General features: G+C 47.5%; 2 protein-coding genes across 2 annotated transcripts; one reads left to right on the plus strand and one right to left on the minus strand.

Annotated features, from left to right (window-relative positions):
- Positions 1-715: 715 nt before the first annotated feature.
- On the plus strand, positions 716-8,205 carry SERPINF1 (serpin family F member 1). The gene is made up of 8 exons (XM_084299752.1): positions 716-1,099; positions 3,669-3,754; positions 4,158-4,359; positions 4,439-4,594; positions 5,394-5,597; positions 6,424-6,566; positions 7,202-7,412; positions 7,793-8,205. Exons 2-8 carry the CDS (start codon positions 3,677-3,679, stop codon positions 8,050-8,052), a joined length of 1,254 nt encoding a protein of 417 aa, XP_084155878.1. The 5' UTR covers positions 716-1,099; positions 3,669-3,676; the 3' UTR covers positions 8,053-8,205.
- Positions 8,206-8,543: 338 nt separating this feature from the next.
- On the minus strand, positions 8,544-14,787 carry SMYD4 (SET and MYND domain containing 4). The gene is made up of 10 exons (XM_084299750.1): positions 14,635-14,787; positions 14,408-14,558; positions 13,731-13,820; positions 12,161-13,319; positions 11,660-11,842; positions 11,193-11,359; positions 10,609-10,741; positions 10,054-10,170; positions 9,580-9,703; positions 8,544-8,887 (listed from the first exon to the last, which is right to left on the minus strand). Exons 1-10 carry the CDS (start codon positions 14,763-14,765, stop codon positions 8,737-8,739), a joined length of 2,406 nt encoding a protein of 801 aa, XP_084155876.1. The 5' UTR covers positions 14,766-14,787; the 3' UTR covers positions 8,544-8,736.
- Between the last annotated feature and the right edge of the window lie 20 nt (positions 14,788-14,807).

Here is a 14,807-nt window from a genome sequence, read left to right on the forward strand (position 1 = left end):
TGGCAGCCCCAAAAGATGTCTCAGTAAAAACCTAAACTGTGGGCACTGATATTATTGGCCACAGTTTACTTCCAGCATTTCCAAGTAGACAAACAGCTGGAGTGGCTCGGGCCAGCTACGTGTCAGTTCAGCCCAGTATTCTGTCTCTCCCAGTAACAAATGACGGGGGGAAAAAAAATCAGAAAACCACTAAGAACGTGTAAGTAGGGACAGAGAAAAACAACTGCTCTCTCATTGCATCTCTCAGCTGCTCAGTTCGATATTACATCTGACCGCCGTCAGCATTCAGTGGACCTGTCTTCCACTATTTATTTTTTTTTAAATCCATGTCTTCCATCTTCTGCAATATCTAGTTACTGTAAGTTTTACAACTTAATACTTCTGAAAAACACACTGGTGTTTTAAATAGGCAGATATGTGGATACTGATGAGTGTTCCCCATGACTCTTCTACTATGAAAAATAACAATTACCCTCTGCCCCTTCCCTTCTCCAGACCACTTATTGTTCTATAAGGTCCAACAACATTCTCTTCATTCTTTTTTCCTTTTTTTTGGCCAAAAAAACCTTCCAGCCACTTATGTTAATAACTTGTTAACTAGTAACTATCAATGGATAGAACCACTTCTGAATATCTTCCCCTTAACTGCTTTAAACTGGATCCTGCTTCCACTTTAGCAGCCTCTCCATTAAATCTTCAAACACCGCTGCAGTAACGGTACCTCTGAGATGGGAGAAAGTCTCTCATGTGACATGGGGCAGAACTGAGGGGATAAAAGGCTTGCTCAAACGCGGCAGGGAAGAACAAGGCTGAACGTTTGGCTGGGTCCTGTTTTAACCGCTGGACTGCCCTTATCACGGAACGCACATTTGCTTTGGAGGCGAGGGTTCACAAGCGCGCACAGCCCAGCCAGAGGATCACAGCAAGAGAAAATGGGAGCAGAGCACTTTAAGAGCGCCCTGGGAAGCTGTAACCTGAAGCCAGCCGAAGGCTGGGCTGGGGAGGCAGCAAAAAGCAGATGTGGCTGCGTTGAGCTCACACTGGCCCCGGCTCGCACCCGCTGGGAAGCTGCTGCAGCGGCGGCCGAGAGGAGCCCGAGGTAAGGGGCAGCTCGGGCTGCTGGCGCTGCCCAGTGTCGGCTGCCAGCGGCCAGGGAGTGCCAGGGGTGTGAAGGGTGCAGGGGTGATGCTGGGGAGCTCTTGGGGAGCTGGGGAATGGAAAATAAACGGTGCTGCTGCAGGTGTGAAAAGGCGCAGCGACGCCCGCCAGGTAGGTGAGCGATCGCAGCGAGGGTTGGCAGCCAGCAGCATCCCAGGGCACCTCTTTGCCACCGGGGTTGATGTGTGCTTGGTGACAGGGGAATTTTTTCCCCTTTTCTGCCCTTCTGGTACCTGTGCTGCAGCTGGGAAGAGGCTTTTTCTTTGCAATGGTAGCAATTTTGGCGATAGGCAACTCCTCGAGGGCTGGTGGTCGCAGGATGCCTCGGAAGTGGTGCTGTGGGATGGAGCAATCACAGAGAGGTCTGAGCTCGTGGGTGCTGTTTCGTAGGAGCCCTAAAATCAGAAGCATTCATAAACGATCTGAGACTTGTACCACTATAGATGGAAAGCAAAACGTTTCACTTTGCACCTGCAGGCCTTCACAAACAGACAGCTCCAAGGCACAGAGTTCCTCCTCTGCTCATTTCTCAAGTTTCTTCCTGCATCTTCCCGACTGTAACATCACACGCTGCATGCTGTTGCTCCTTCTCTTCTTTTTAAAAGGCAGCTACAGATTTTAATAGCATGCCTGAAAACATCCAACACCTTTTCTCCAACCAAGTTCTTCCCTCTCTGCATTTTTGGCTGCGGACTAAAGGCCATGCAAATAGAATCCAGATGTTCAGGCCAATTCAAATGCAAAAGGCTTTGTCTTTCTAAAATGGAAATTGCTTTTTGGCAAAGTTCGAGAAATATGAAGCTGGTGACAGTACTGGCAAAAACAATATAAATCTGCAAAACCAATCTCCGCTCCTATACTCCCAGGAGCTCAGTATAGTTGGAAGCAGGGATTGTGCTGAACCTCTTCTTTTTTCAGAGAAAAGGTTACGCTCCATGGAAAACCATCTCCAAAGTAGACTGGGCCAAACCTCTTCTGCTCAGCATGCGTGAACACTGCTTGCTTGGTGCAGGCGTCCTCATAAAGCCCTAGCCATGTCCTAGCTTTGTTTAGATGCACGCAGGGCTTGTCATCTTTTTCAGCATGGTGCCTATTCATTTTAAAGCTCTGCAGTGCTACAAGCCATCCCAGCATCATATCCACTGTCATACCACCAAACGTGGTTTGTTGCAGTGCAGTAAGTCCTCTTGATGAGCATTTCCTGCCCCAGAATATCTCATCTACTCAGCAACTGGGATAGCAGGAGGTCACAGGATGCGAGTGCACAGGGAAAAGAGGTACCACTTGTATGTTATGCTGCCTAAACATACATGAGGACTTCAAACCTCCACCGTGACACCATTCTCTCCAAGACAGAAGTACCTCCAGAAGAAAAGGGCTTGGGGAGGAAAGGGAAACGGTGAGCTGTCTTTCACTGAAGGAAAACCTCTGCCAGAGCAGACTGGGTCCTGAACTCTGGCTATCGTAGCCACGTGGCTTTAAGTTGTATTTCTACCAGCAGGCATGTTTCCTTTAGAGCTGCACTTAATCCGAAACACATGTTATTTCTCTTACTTCGCTGGATGCTTGGATCACAGGGGTTAGTTAAATACAACCCTCTTCCTTTAATTTCTGGGAATCTATATAAACATTGCCTCAGACCAGCCACAGTGGCGTCTGTACTCAGGGGCATGACACTTCTGCAGTAGCTCTGGTTTACCCGCAGTGAAAGCCTGGGTTACACACTGCCCTTTGGACCAGACAGATCTGGACCAGACAGATCTATCTGGAAGGGCCACATATGCCAAAGCTGGAGTGATTAAACTCGGGTTCCACAGAAGGAAGCTTATCGGCTTTGGAAAGTTTGGTACTTTTCTCCCACCTCTATTAAAAATATGGAATAAGCCAAGCTCCATCTCTAGATCTGGCCCAGCATTAGGTGTTTACTCCCAGCCCTTTTCCTCTCTGTCTTCTAAGAAAGATCTTCTATTGGTCTGTTATCAAACTGCAAATAAGAAGCAAAGGATTCAGTATAGCCTTCCAAGTACATGCAGACACAAGAAACATGGTAAATTAGTGCCTGAGGCAGAAAACTTGTTTACCAGAGCAGCAGACAGACAATTCTCTTCTGCCCCATTCAACAACGTGAATTTGCTACCTTTTATAAATGCTGATGTATTGAATTTTTAGTCTAAAACTCAGAAGATATGATTTAGTGCCTTCCTTGACCATGGCACTCAGTAGCCGCCAGCACCAGTGTGGTTTGGGCCACACACATCTGCTTTTGTGTTCAGACACACCCAGGCATGTGTGTTTGCCCAATTTTGAAGTCACTGGAGCCAGGCTGGCTGAATACTTAGAGCGAGCTAGAGAAGAAGAAAACCCAGCTAAAATCAGGTGTGTGCTTCACAATCAAGAAGAACAAGCAGCAGCATGTCACTGCAGTGCCTGTCACAACCAGGTACAGCAACCAGCAGCAGCAGAGATGTATTTTTCTCAGTTGCTCAAACCATCATGTTCTTACTCTGTAGGTTCAGGCATGCAGATTCCAGTGGTTCTCCTTTTCCTGGGTCTTTTAACTGTCCCAAGCAGATCCCAGAACTCGGCTACTGGGCAGGTAAGTAGAAGACAACAGCAGAGAGTGAGAGCCATACTTGGAGCAGGTAATTTAATTTTAGAAAGTCTTACAAAAGGATTAAATGCTACCCTCCTAAGTTACTAGGCTTTTATTTAGCAACATAATGAGACTAACTCCTGCTTTACATAGATAAAACCAAAGCAGTTGCAGTCATCTCCTGATGCGAGGCAGATCCAGGGGATTCCAACCTGAGCACTGCCTTCAGCTTTATTGGGACACGTTAAAGTGAAATCACTATTCCTACACGCTATCAGGAAGATTAAGCCAATGCTTCTGCGGATCACAGGAGAGTGTCTGCAGACTGCCTGCCTTTGAAATGCTTACGATTACACCTGCCCTTGTAAAGTGCAAGTCTAAACAAAGTGCTCCCTGTGCTTGCTAGAACTCTGCCACCACTGATGGAGCTAATGCTGGCGAGGTCGAGGAGGAAGATCCATTCTATAAAAGCCCTGTAAACAAGCTGGCAGCTGCAGTCTCCAACTTTGGCTATGACCTGTACCGTCAGCAATCTAGCCGGACAGCCACTGCCAATGTGCTACTGTCTCCGTTCAGCCTGGCTACGGCACTCTCTGGTCTCTCACTCGGTGAGTTCCTGCCCCCTTTTTTCATGTGCTGTTTGACTTGCCGGGCCTTCCTTCATGCTGTTGTCCTTGTTGTTGGCAGGGGCTGGAGAACGAACAGAAGATGTGATTTCTCGTGCTCTCTTCTACGATCTACTTAACAAAGCTGAGGTCCACAACACCTACAAGGACCTCCTGGCCAGTGTGACTGGACCAGAGAAGAGCCTGAAAAGCACCTCCCGTATCATCTTGGAGAAAAGTACAAGTCCTTCTTTGCCTCTGTCAAAATTTACCTGTATAAACTAGCAGCAGGTAGAAAACACTGAACAAATAGCACCACCATAACAGCCTTGGCTCTCACATACTGAGAAGCCACAACAGTGTGGGATACATTCCTGCTCCAGATAAAGCCTGGAATGTTTGTGTACGTATAAGTAAGTGAAAAGACCAGACATGCACCAAAAGGTAGTGGTGAGAGAGCAACTAGCATGCACAAGACCTAGAAGAAACTTGCTGTGAGGATTTTGCCTTCACTCTAGGTTTCCTGGCAGATGCTGCTAACTACCAAGAACCACAAATCACATTTTCCTATTTGTGACAACATTCAGCCAGTTTTCTTTGTTTAATTCATTGCAGAAATATTTGAGATATCTGCTTTCAGCATGCAGCGAACATCTGCTGAGAAAGCTAAGAGCTATCCTTTGGAACATGCTAGTTCCCAGAATCCAATAGGCTGAGTAAGCTAAGCTCATATAGAAAAAGCTGGAGAAAAAAAAAGAAAGACAGACTGATTGATGTAGGAATAGCTGTGTCCAAGCCTTCTTTTGTTATCTCTCATCTTTACTTCTCAGAGAGAGTTATTCCATACCCTAGCATGGTTGGCTACGGGATTGGATCAGTTTCCTCCGCTCATTCTTTTTCAAAGCAGGTTTCAGGATACACGCAGCCACAGATCTGTTTTATGAGAGAACTGCTGCTGGGCTTTGGATTGCAGTTTGCAGCCTTGAAATTGTTTTGATAAGGGAGCTAACTGCAATATCGATCTTTTTGTTCCCCAGGACTGAGGGTGAAGTCTGCTTTTCACAGCCAACTCGAGAAGTCCTACAAAATGCGTCTGAGGGCATTAAGTGGCAATGCCCAATTAGACCTTCAAGAAATCAACAACTGGGTACGGCAGCAGACGAAGGGGAGGATCCTGCGGTTTATGAAGGACATGCCCACAGATGTCAGCATTCTCCTTGCTGGGGCTGCTTACTTCAAGGGTAAGAACGCTGCATAGTCTGTTACAGAGAAGGACTATTAAGTACATGTTAGAAGAGATGTGAGGGAATGATCTCACTGCCAATAGCACAAACAGACTGCCAGGGATGAATATAAGAAGAGAGCGTTTGAGCACGTGTTTAATAAACCAGAAAAAAAAAAAAAAAAAAAGCATGCTACCTAAACAGAAGTAGTCCTCAAGGGAGGAATTATTGCTTCTGGGAAGCTGAATCTTGACCTGTTTGCAATAACGGAGCAGAGGAGAAAGTGTAAGGTAGTAAAACTCAATAGCAGAGACAAAATATTAACATTTAGAGAAGGCAGAGGTTAAAAACTGCACTGAGCCTTAGTACCACTGTAGAGGGCATGGAGGGAGATGCTGGAAATCTGTTCTAGAGCATGCTCCAAGCCAGCACCTACAGAATCCAGTGTCCTGGAGAATTATCGCTTAGAGACAAGGAGCAAAACAAAGGTGGGGAGAGAAGTGCTTTATGTGCACGGACAATTGTTACCCTTTAAAATAGTTTTGTAATTGCATAAGTGGACATCAGCTTCCCAACAGTTACTCCACCCATGAGCTGGCTTGATTTATTTTTTTTAATTTCTCATTTAGCCAATTCTGAGATGAAAAGGAGGGGCCTAAAAGTGGCAGTAAATCAATAGGTCCTATCAGTCTATTTCCATCTCTACTACCACTCCTTTATGTCTCAACTTTTAAAGCAAAAATACTGCATGTATAAAGCACAAGATTACTCAGCCACAGACACAAGTCCAGTTTCATATGCTATTATTCCAGAAAATCTTCGCTTTTATCTTTGAAAAAAATAGGGACTTGGGCAACCAAGTTTGACACCAAGAGGACCACTCTGAAGGACTTCCATCTGGATGAGGACAGAACTGTGAAGGTGTCCATGATGTCAGACCCCAAGGCCATACTGCGATATGGTTTTGACTCAGAGCTCAACTGCAAGGTCAGACAGCAAATATTGCACAAGATCTAAACCTACTGAGGAACAGGCTCAGCTACACTTAGCTGTTAACCTATTCCAGAAGACAGCCTCGCTCCACCCATCAGGCTAGTTCTGCAATCCCTGTTTTGAAAGGCAGCATGCTTATCTTTGGAATATTTTTCTTTTACATTGGCCGTGACACAAGCAGTCCCGAGCTTAAATAATGTGCAGATCCTACTAGCCTGTATTGCTCTACTTAAAGTTGGGTGAGAGGGGCAGAACACAGAGCTTTTCAATCTCTACTTCTTTCAACAAATCTCTCACTGTAGAAAGAGCTCAAAGAAGGTGTCCCAGCTGGGAATCCCCCAAAGCAGTACTGTAGTTCATTACGGAACTCAACAAGTGAAAAAGAACTCCTGCCATCTACTAGCTGAAAGGGGGAAGCAGAGGGTTGATGAAAGCCTGGGCACAAGGAAGGTCAGGGAGCATCATGTACAATAAAAGCAACCAGATAAGGAGACAAAATGTTAACTGGAAAGGCTGACCAGGCAGTCAAGGGTTCAGGTCTGGGACTGGTACAGGGAGGGCAAAACTTTCTCCTGTGGGTATGGAGAAAGGTTTTATTTGTATTTTCTTATTTGTAACTGGCCTTCCAGATTGCCCAGCTGCCACTGACAGAAGGAGTCAGCGCCATGTTCTTCCTGCCTACGAAGGTGACCCAGAATATGACTCTGATTGAGGAAAGCCTCACTTCTGAGTTTGTCCACGACGTAGACAAGGAGCTGAAGACAGTCCACGCGGTGCTAAGCTTGCCCAAACTAAAGCTGAACTACGAAGAGGCACTTGACAGCACTCTAAAGGAGACAAGTACGTACATCACACTCCCTCTGTAGACTGCCAGGTCTGAAAGCAGGAGGCAAGTTGCTTCCTGCTCACAGAAAATATGATGCTGGTGGGTTATTAGCTTGGCCCTGCTCTCAGTCTGCACAGATTTCGCCATCAGCTAAACCACCTCGGTCCAGGACTCCTCAACTTTTTAATCATATCTTTCCATCAAGCTCATACACTGTTTCTGAGATGCAGAGGAGCACAGTACAAGCAGATCTAAACTTCTTCTCCCTGTTGCCCCCATTAAACTCTGCCTGAACAGCTATGTGATGCCCTCCTGGATCACAGCGCTAGCAGCACCCCTCCTCCACCTGACATCTATGCCTTTAGTTAATGGAATTTTCTTTCTTTTCCTCCAGGGCTCCAATCACTTTTCACATCACCTGATTTTACCAAGATCTCTGCCAAACCCATTAAGCTGTCTCATGTGCAACACAAGGCAATTCTGGAGCTTAGCGAAGATGGGGAAAAATCCACACCAAATCCTGGGGTGAATGCTGCTCGTCTGACCTTCCCCATAGAATATCACGTGGACAGACCTTTCCTTCTTGTGCTGCGAGATGATACCACTGGAACCCTCCTCTTCATTGGAAAGATCCTGGACCCCAGGAGTGTTTAGATCCATTCACAGTAATTTGCAATGGTAGGGCTCAAATGGAAAGGGTGGTATTGGGAGGGATACTCGCTCCCTGCTCTGCTGCACAAAGACACAACTTGCAAATTTTATGCCTTTATGCTGCAATAAAAGAGCTTTTGCTATTAATCTCCACAACCCCAGTACTCTTCCTTGAAGGACTCTCCTGTCTGCATCATATATTTTCCACATTCCCATTTTCCCTAGACTGAGCCCCAGTGCAGTTCTGTCCTATATGCAAACATCAGTATAGTATGTACTGGATTTTCCCCTATCCCATTTTCATTTACTTGTCATGCTGACAAGAAAGCATGTCAATTGTATTAGAAGTAAAAGGCAACGTGGTCTGGATGACTGCGCGTTCATGACCAGCAGAGTACCACATGTGGGAGACTCACATCTCTAGAAACACACTTATAAGCATCTCAAGCATTTGCTTCAAACCCACATGCAGAAACTCTACAGCAGCATCTATTTCCACCATAGCACACGCAGACCCCTCAGGTTAGAACCGGTTATTTTATTTACAACAGTCTCACTAAAGAGCATTTCAGATTTCACTCAAGTTGTTGTTACGCACAATTTTCCAGCTTGTACTACATGACTGCCTTACCACACAAAACTTAGCTTTGATGAAAGATCACATTGCAGCTTCCTTTGATAGGGAAATTAAGTCCTCTGAAGAATGCTTCTGGGAAGCTCTAACAGACAGGTCTTCATCTCTTGTAGTTCCCGGATCTGAGTGCTCTGAGGACCACAGTGCACTGTCAAAATCTTCTCTGCTCTTTGAATTGTGCTCAGAGCTTCCGAAACTGCAAATCTGAAAAAGGAAGTGAGTAAGAAGAGAGCATATAAAGTAACTTAACTCAGCTCCCTTGACTTGCACAACCTTCAACCCTTCGCCCAAAAAACCTAAGCCTGTTCACGGGTATAGATCCTACCCTCCACTGCCTTTCAACACCAGGCAAATAGCATGCACTTCAGCTGCAGAGGGAGGATAGGTTAAAAAAAGATAAATGAAAGGGGATGGAAAAAAACTAAAACATTATCTCTGAGTATATGTATGCACTGCTTCCTCACTGCAGCTCCCGCTAAAATTCAGACAGTTAAAGGGAGACGTTGTTAAAAGACATGCAGTAGTCTGGGGACTTGCTTGTCAGAAGAGGGCCAAAACAGAGCAAGGAGATTTTATTTCCTTGTTTGGAAAGATGTGAGCAACATTTTACTACCGTGTAAACATCAAGGGTGACTACTTATTGGAATAAAACAATAGGATGGGGAGAAATGGAGCCAGGGCATAGAAAAGAATAGGCAGGCACAAAGCAAAGAAATGGGTCCAAAGAGAGGCAAAAAGGACAAGCAAACCCTATTAGGATTAACGAACTTGCACTTGAGTAGTGTACAACTCTTGTACCCATGCCTAGGGTCCTGCAAGGTGCCAAGGACTGCCTGCCATGTGTCAGACACAGAGGAGTTGTGCAGGGAAGGGAGGGAGAATGAAAGCAACTTTACCCATTGAAGAGAATTTGTGCCAGTTTGAAGAGTTCATGACCCATTTCTACACTTGATGGCCCGTGATGCGTTTCCACAATCTGAATGCTCCTCTCCAGGTGTCTGGCTGCTTCCTGCCACTTTCCTGACAGGAAAAAAAAAAAAAATCACCATGAATAAATACTGTTTAGAGTCACAGTCATCCAGAGTTTGACAGAATTATACAAAGCATGATGAACTATGTACACAGCATTCTTGAGAGGTTGCTGTCCTCTGAACCAGGACAAGAAAACCAGAAGAAAGTGAGATCACACTGTTCACTGACAGATGGGAACACAGTTTCGGCTAAAGCAGTCTTTCTGAGAGCTCTACTTCCAAAACTGGAGAAATGCAGTAGGGGAAAAGTAAAAAGACTAGTGAGGGAAAATGCTTGTCTTGTTAAATTCAAAGTTCAGAAAACTAAAGACAATCTTGAGTGAGAAGACAATGCCATACCAAGAGTAGCATAGACCTGTGCCAGATGATCCTCCATCTCTCCCATCAGCAAATGCTCTGGTGACAAGAAGTCTCTAGCATCCATCTGACACTTTAGGAGCATTTTCATAGCCTCATCTATAAAACAGGATATAAAGTTCATCTTGCTGGCCAGTCTCTGGATTACCATGGTCCATGAAATGAAACCAGTCCACTCTCATCTCTGCATCTTACACAACTAGAGCTGGATTTGGTTCAGATTCAACATCTACTTCCTCTTCAAACCTGCTTACTCCAATGCAGGGCTGGCCAGACTCGCTCCAGGAAAGTGAGGCCTGAGAATGCAAACTCCAAAGTTATCCCGAGTTCTTTTAGTCACTATGGAACAACGTGTGACTTAGATTAACACCCAGATCAGGAGTATAAAAAACCCTAACGCTCAAGTCCCCAGGGACACCAGGCTTCGTGCCAGAGGACCTCAACTACATAAGCAACAGTGCCATCTCATGGCCAGAACCATGTCTCCTGATGTGTACTCATGAGCTGCTGACCTTAAAGCAGAAAGCTGAGCCTTACCAGCCTTGCTGTCTCTTAGCAGTTCTAATGCTTGCTTGATTTGTCGCTGAAGGTCTCGTAAATGCCGTGACAGGCTCTCTCTGCTGACTGAGCGTGCACAAGCTTCATTTGAACAACAAAGCACGTCTTCTCCCTGTGGAAATCATCCCTGTGATCATTCCTGCTCACATTCAACTCAAAGCTTACTTTCCACATCCGTATCTCTGTGTTACACTACAGAGGTGCTAAATGTAGCTGAAGATCTAAGTGACTTAGTTGTAAACTACTGTTAACTTTTTTCTCTCCTAAATATCTGCCTCCACCCAGTATTATTTCCCCCCTGATATTACGAGGTTCCTTCTGCAAGTTCTAAGGGATTTTAACTCCCTGTTAAGGGCAGTATTTTCCCTATAATGCTGGAAGATTGACAAGCAAGAACTTTGCAAGGAAGCTGCTCAGAACAGTGAGATATTGCCTTGACTCTGCAGGGACTTTTAGCTTCAAAGCAGAGGTCATGGATACGGTCTTTAAATCCTGCCTTTCCCAGAGACCCAAACATTACACATCCTGATCATGTTAAACAATCGTAATTATGGAGGAACTACCTGCATCGAAGCCTGGCAGCTAGGACAGCAGAATGAGTTTCTCATGGACACCACACTCTTGTCGTCAGACTCTAACTCCTCAAGGCACGCCTGACAGCGGCACTCAAAGAAATACTGACTGAGAAGCTGTTGTCTCTCAGCAACCTTCATTCTACATCGGTGAGGCCCTGCAAAAAGATAATAGTAAAGGTATAAAGCACTGAACAAGTACATTAGCTTAAAATCTATCTTTGTTAAAACGGAGACTAAACGAACATCTTTTGGGGAGTACAAAACTGGAGACTGTGAAAGCGTGATAGCAAGCTCAGGAGATAAACACTTGGTTTAATATCTTTGATAACGGCTCACACATAAACAAAGACTCTAGCAACATTATACTGGGAACGATGATATTATTAGCTATCAGTCAGCACGCCAAGTAGAGGTGAAAGGATGTCTGTGTCTTGAGACAGAGAGTTAACGCTTACCATAGCAATGGAAAATCTCCTGGCCGCTTGAGATTGGCTGTGAGGCCCTGACAGTGGCAGCTGTCCCACTAAATGACACACTGATATTAGGGCTGCACGAATGGTTCAGAAGGCTGAGGACAGGGAAGAAGGCTGTTGCCAGGCGCACAGGTTTCCTATTTACAACAGCACCATCTCCAGACCCTAAAGAAAGAGGGAAAACAAGTATGTTAAGGATGAATTGTCTGTGACCAATCACAAATCGGTCAGTAGAAAGACTTTTTCCCTAGAAAGACTATTTCCCTAGAAAGATTCCTTAAATAGAAAGATTTCTGGTATATTGTTACAATAAAAAATAGCAAAATGTCATCTATGTATGCACCAGAGAACAGGCTGGCATGGGACAGGACGTTAATTTTAAGCAAGTCGTTCCCATCTGCAATAGAAGCTTTCTACAACGCTTTGCTTCACACGAACCAGATGAACAAGGATAACAAGGAAGAGCTTAAAAGTTTTTCTTACCCAACTCCTGCATTACAGTGATTGCTTGTGCATTGCATTGCAGCTGCAACACATGCCTCAGCATTGCTTCTGCCATAATCTGCAGCTCTGGAGACAGCTCATCAGATGTTTTTTCACATGCCTTCGGTCTGGACCCCTTCTCAGATGCTTCCTGATTCAGAACAGCAGCCTCCAGACCGGCTTCTTGCAGTTTTCTGCATATAGCCACTACACTCAGCATGCAGAGGAACTTGTGTTCAGGGCTATGCTTCTCAGCATGTGGCAAGAGGTTGAACACAGCTCGGTAAGAACTCTGGTACTGGCCATTATCATTACAACCAGGGATAGCTCTGGTTCCAGTTCTTGTAGCTGGTGCCTCACTGGGATGTTTACATCTTGCCTTGGTGTTAGGAAGATCTTCATCATCATTGTGGGACTTCTCCACCAGCCTGCTAACCTCTGAAAATCCTGCCAGTAGAACAGTCCTTAAAGCAACATGGCAGAAGACCCCTAACGTTAGGAGCAGCCCTCCCAAGGAGCACTCTGTCCGGTGGTATTGCTCCCACGCCGTATCTGCACAGTTTTGGCTGCAGTACTTCGCGTAACTGCACCCCCGGCAAGGCACAGAGGCTAAAAGCTGCTTCAGACAGCGGTGGCAATACAGATCTGCATTAGTGACTTGAGCATCCCACACCATTTCACTGCTGTCCTGCAGCAGGCGGCTCTCCCCTTCTTCTGGACAGAGCACGCTTACAAAGGCCTCTTCTTTCAACAGGCTCTGTCCCGGCAGGATGTCCTGTGAGGCCACCAAGTGACGTCCTTTCTCTGCATTGAACTTCAAGCTCAAAGATGAGGACGCACCCGAAATACTGTCATTCTCTTCCCAGATCTCTGACTCTCTTTGAGCATCACCACACGCTTCTCGTGCAGGCTCTGGACAGCTCTCTCTCTCACGTACTTTAAGCTTCAATTGATTTAACTTTTTCAGCAGCGTCTGGTGTTCAGGACCAGTCATAATCCCATCCACAGCAATTTTATTCTCCACTGCAGCGAGGGCGTCTGCTGCATCCTGCACCCTCCCCAAGCACAGCAGGCATTCCGCTTTCCGCAGCAAGACCTTGGGCAGCAGTCTGTCTGGATAGCCATGACTCTGAGCCCTAGCAATATCTTCCAAGCAAACCTAGAAACCAAGATAAGGCCTTTTAAACGTACTTGAAAACCACGTGTGCTTTTACTCCATGGAAGATTCATCGCTTTTTAATAAGACCAAGTTTTTAATCGGCAAATTTCCCATTCATAGCCAATCTGCGGCCAGATAAAGACTCCTAAGAGCATAAGAAAGAAAGCACGAAAGTAATGATGGAAGCTTTGAGCACAGCTTCAGCAGCTCACCTGATCCACAGCCTCTTGTTTAACAACCAGTCGTTACCGTGGCCTTTACAGAAGCAGCCACCTGAGGCCCCCCGTGCAGGCATTGCAGGGCAACACCTCAGATGCTGCTTGGGCTCTTCTTTGCCCTGTTTCCCCCTGCACACACAGACCTGCTCCAGGACGCTCAGGAACCCCTCAGGGGCACCCCAAAACCTCTTACCTCAAAGTGGCCGAGGTGGAAGAGGGCTGCAGAGCGGTTGGCGAAGCACAGGGACACCTCGGGGCTGCCGGGGAGCTCGTGGGACGCTGCCTGGGGAGGAGAACGGAGGGTGCTGCCTCATGGGGGGGCACCACGGGATGTGCCTCACAGGGGGCACCCTCAGCAGGACCCTCCTCACCCGGATCCCACCTCATGGCGAACCCCCAAAGATGGGGGAGGACCCTTCAAACACCAGGGGGAGATTCCCTACACAGCGGGGTGAGGGGACCCCAAATACCGGGGGGACACAACATGAGGGGACCCCAAATACAGGGGAGGGGGACACAGGGGGGACATGAGAGGACCCCAGATAGTGGGGAGGGACAGAGCAGGGATGTGAGGGGACCCCAAATACCGGGGGGGGGGCAGGGATGGGATGTGAGGGGACCCCAAACACCAGGGGGGTGGGGACAGCAGGGACATGAGGGGACCCCAGATACCAGGGGGTGTACAGAATGTGAGGGGACCCCAAATATCAGAGGGTGGAGGGGGGTGTGAGGAGATCCCAAATACCAGAGGGGGAACAGCGGGGACACGAGGGGACCCTAAATACCGTGGGACAGAGGGGGGTGTGAGGGGACCCCAAATACCGGGAGGGGGACCCCAAACACCGGGGGGGGATCCCCCGAGCCCCGTACCTGCGAGTAGAGCAGCGCAGCATCCCCGTAGCAGCCGCGGCCGAACCGCCGGTTCCCCTCCTGCCGGTACCAGCGAGCGGCCGCCGGCTCCTTACCGGTGCTCGCCCTGCGGCACAGCCGCTGCAGGGCCACCGCCTCCTCCGCTCCCGGCCTGCCGGGACAACGCGGGGAGGGCTCAGCACCGTACGGCACGGCCCTGTCCCGGTCCCTCCAGCCCCGGGGCTCACCTGAGGAGGCCGCAGCCCAACCGCAGCGCCTCACCCAGCGGCGCCGCCTCCAGCCGTTCCCTCAGCACCGGTCCCAGCGCGGCCCGGCACCGCGCGGCGCAGCGCCGCCATTCCTCTACCGGCAGCGCCATGGGGAGGCACTGGCACCGCCGCTTAATGGCGGCGCCCGGTGG

Source organism: Netta rufina (assembly GCF_964035555.1).
Source record: "Netta rufina genome assembly, chromosome: 21".
Classification (NCBI taxonomy): domain Eukaryota; kingdom Metazoa; phylum Chordata; class Aves; order Anseriformes; family Anatidae; genus Netta; species Netta rufina.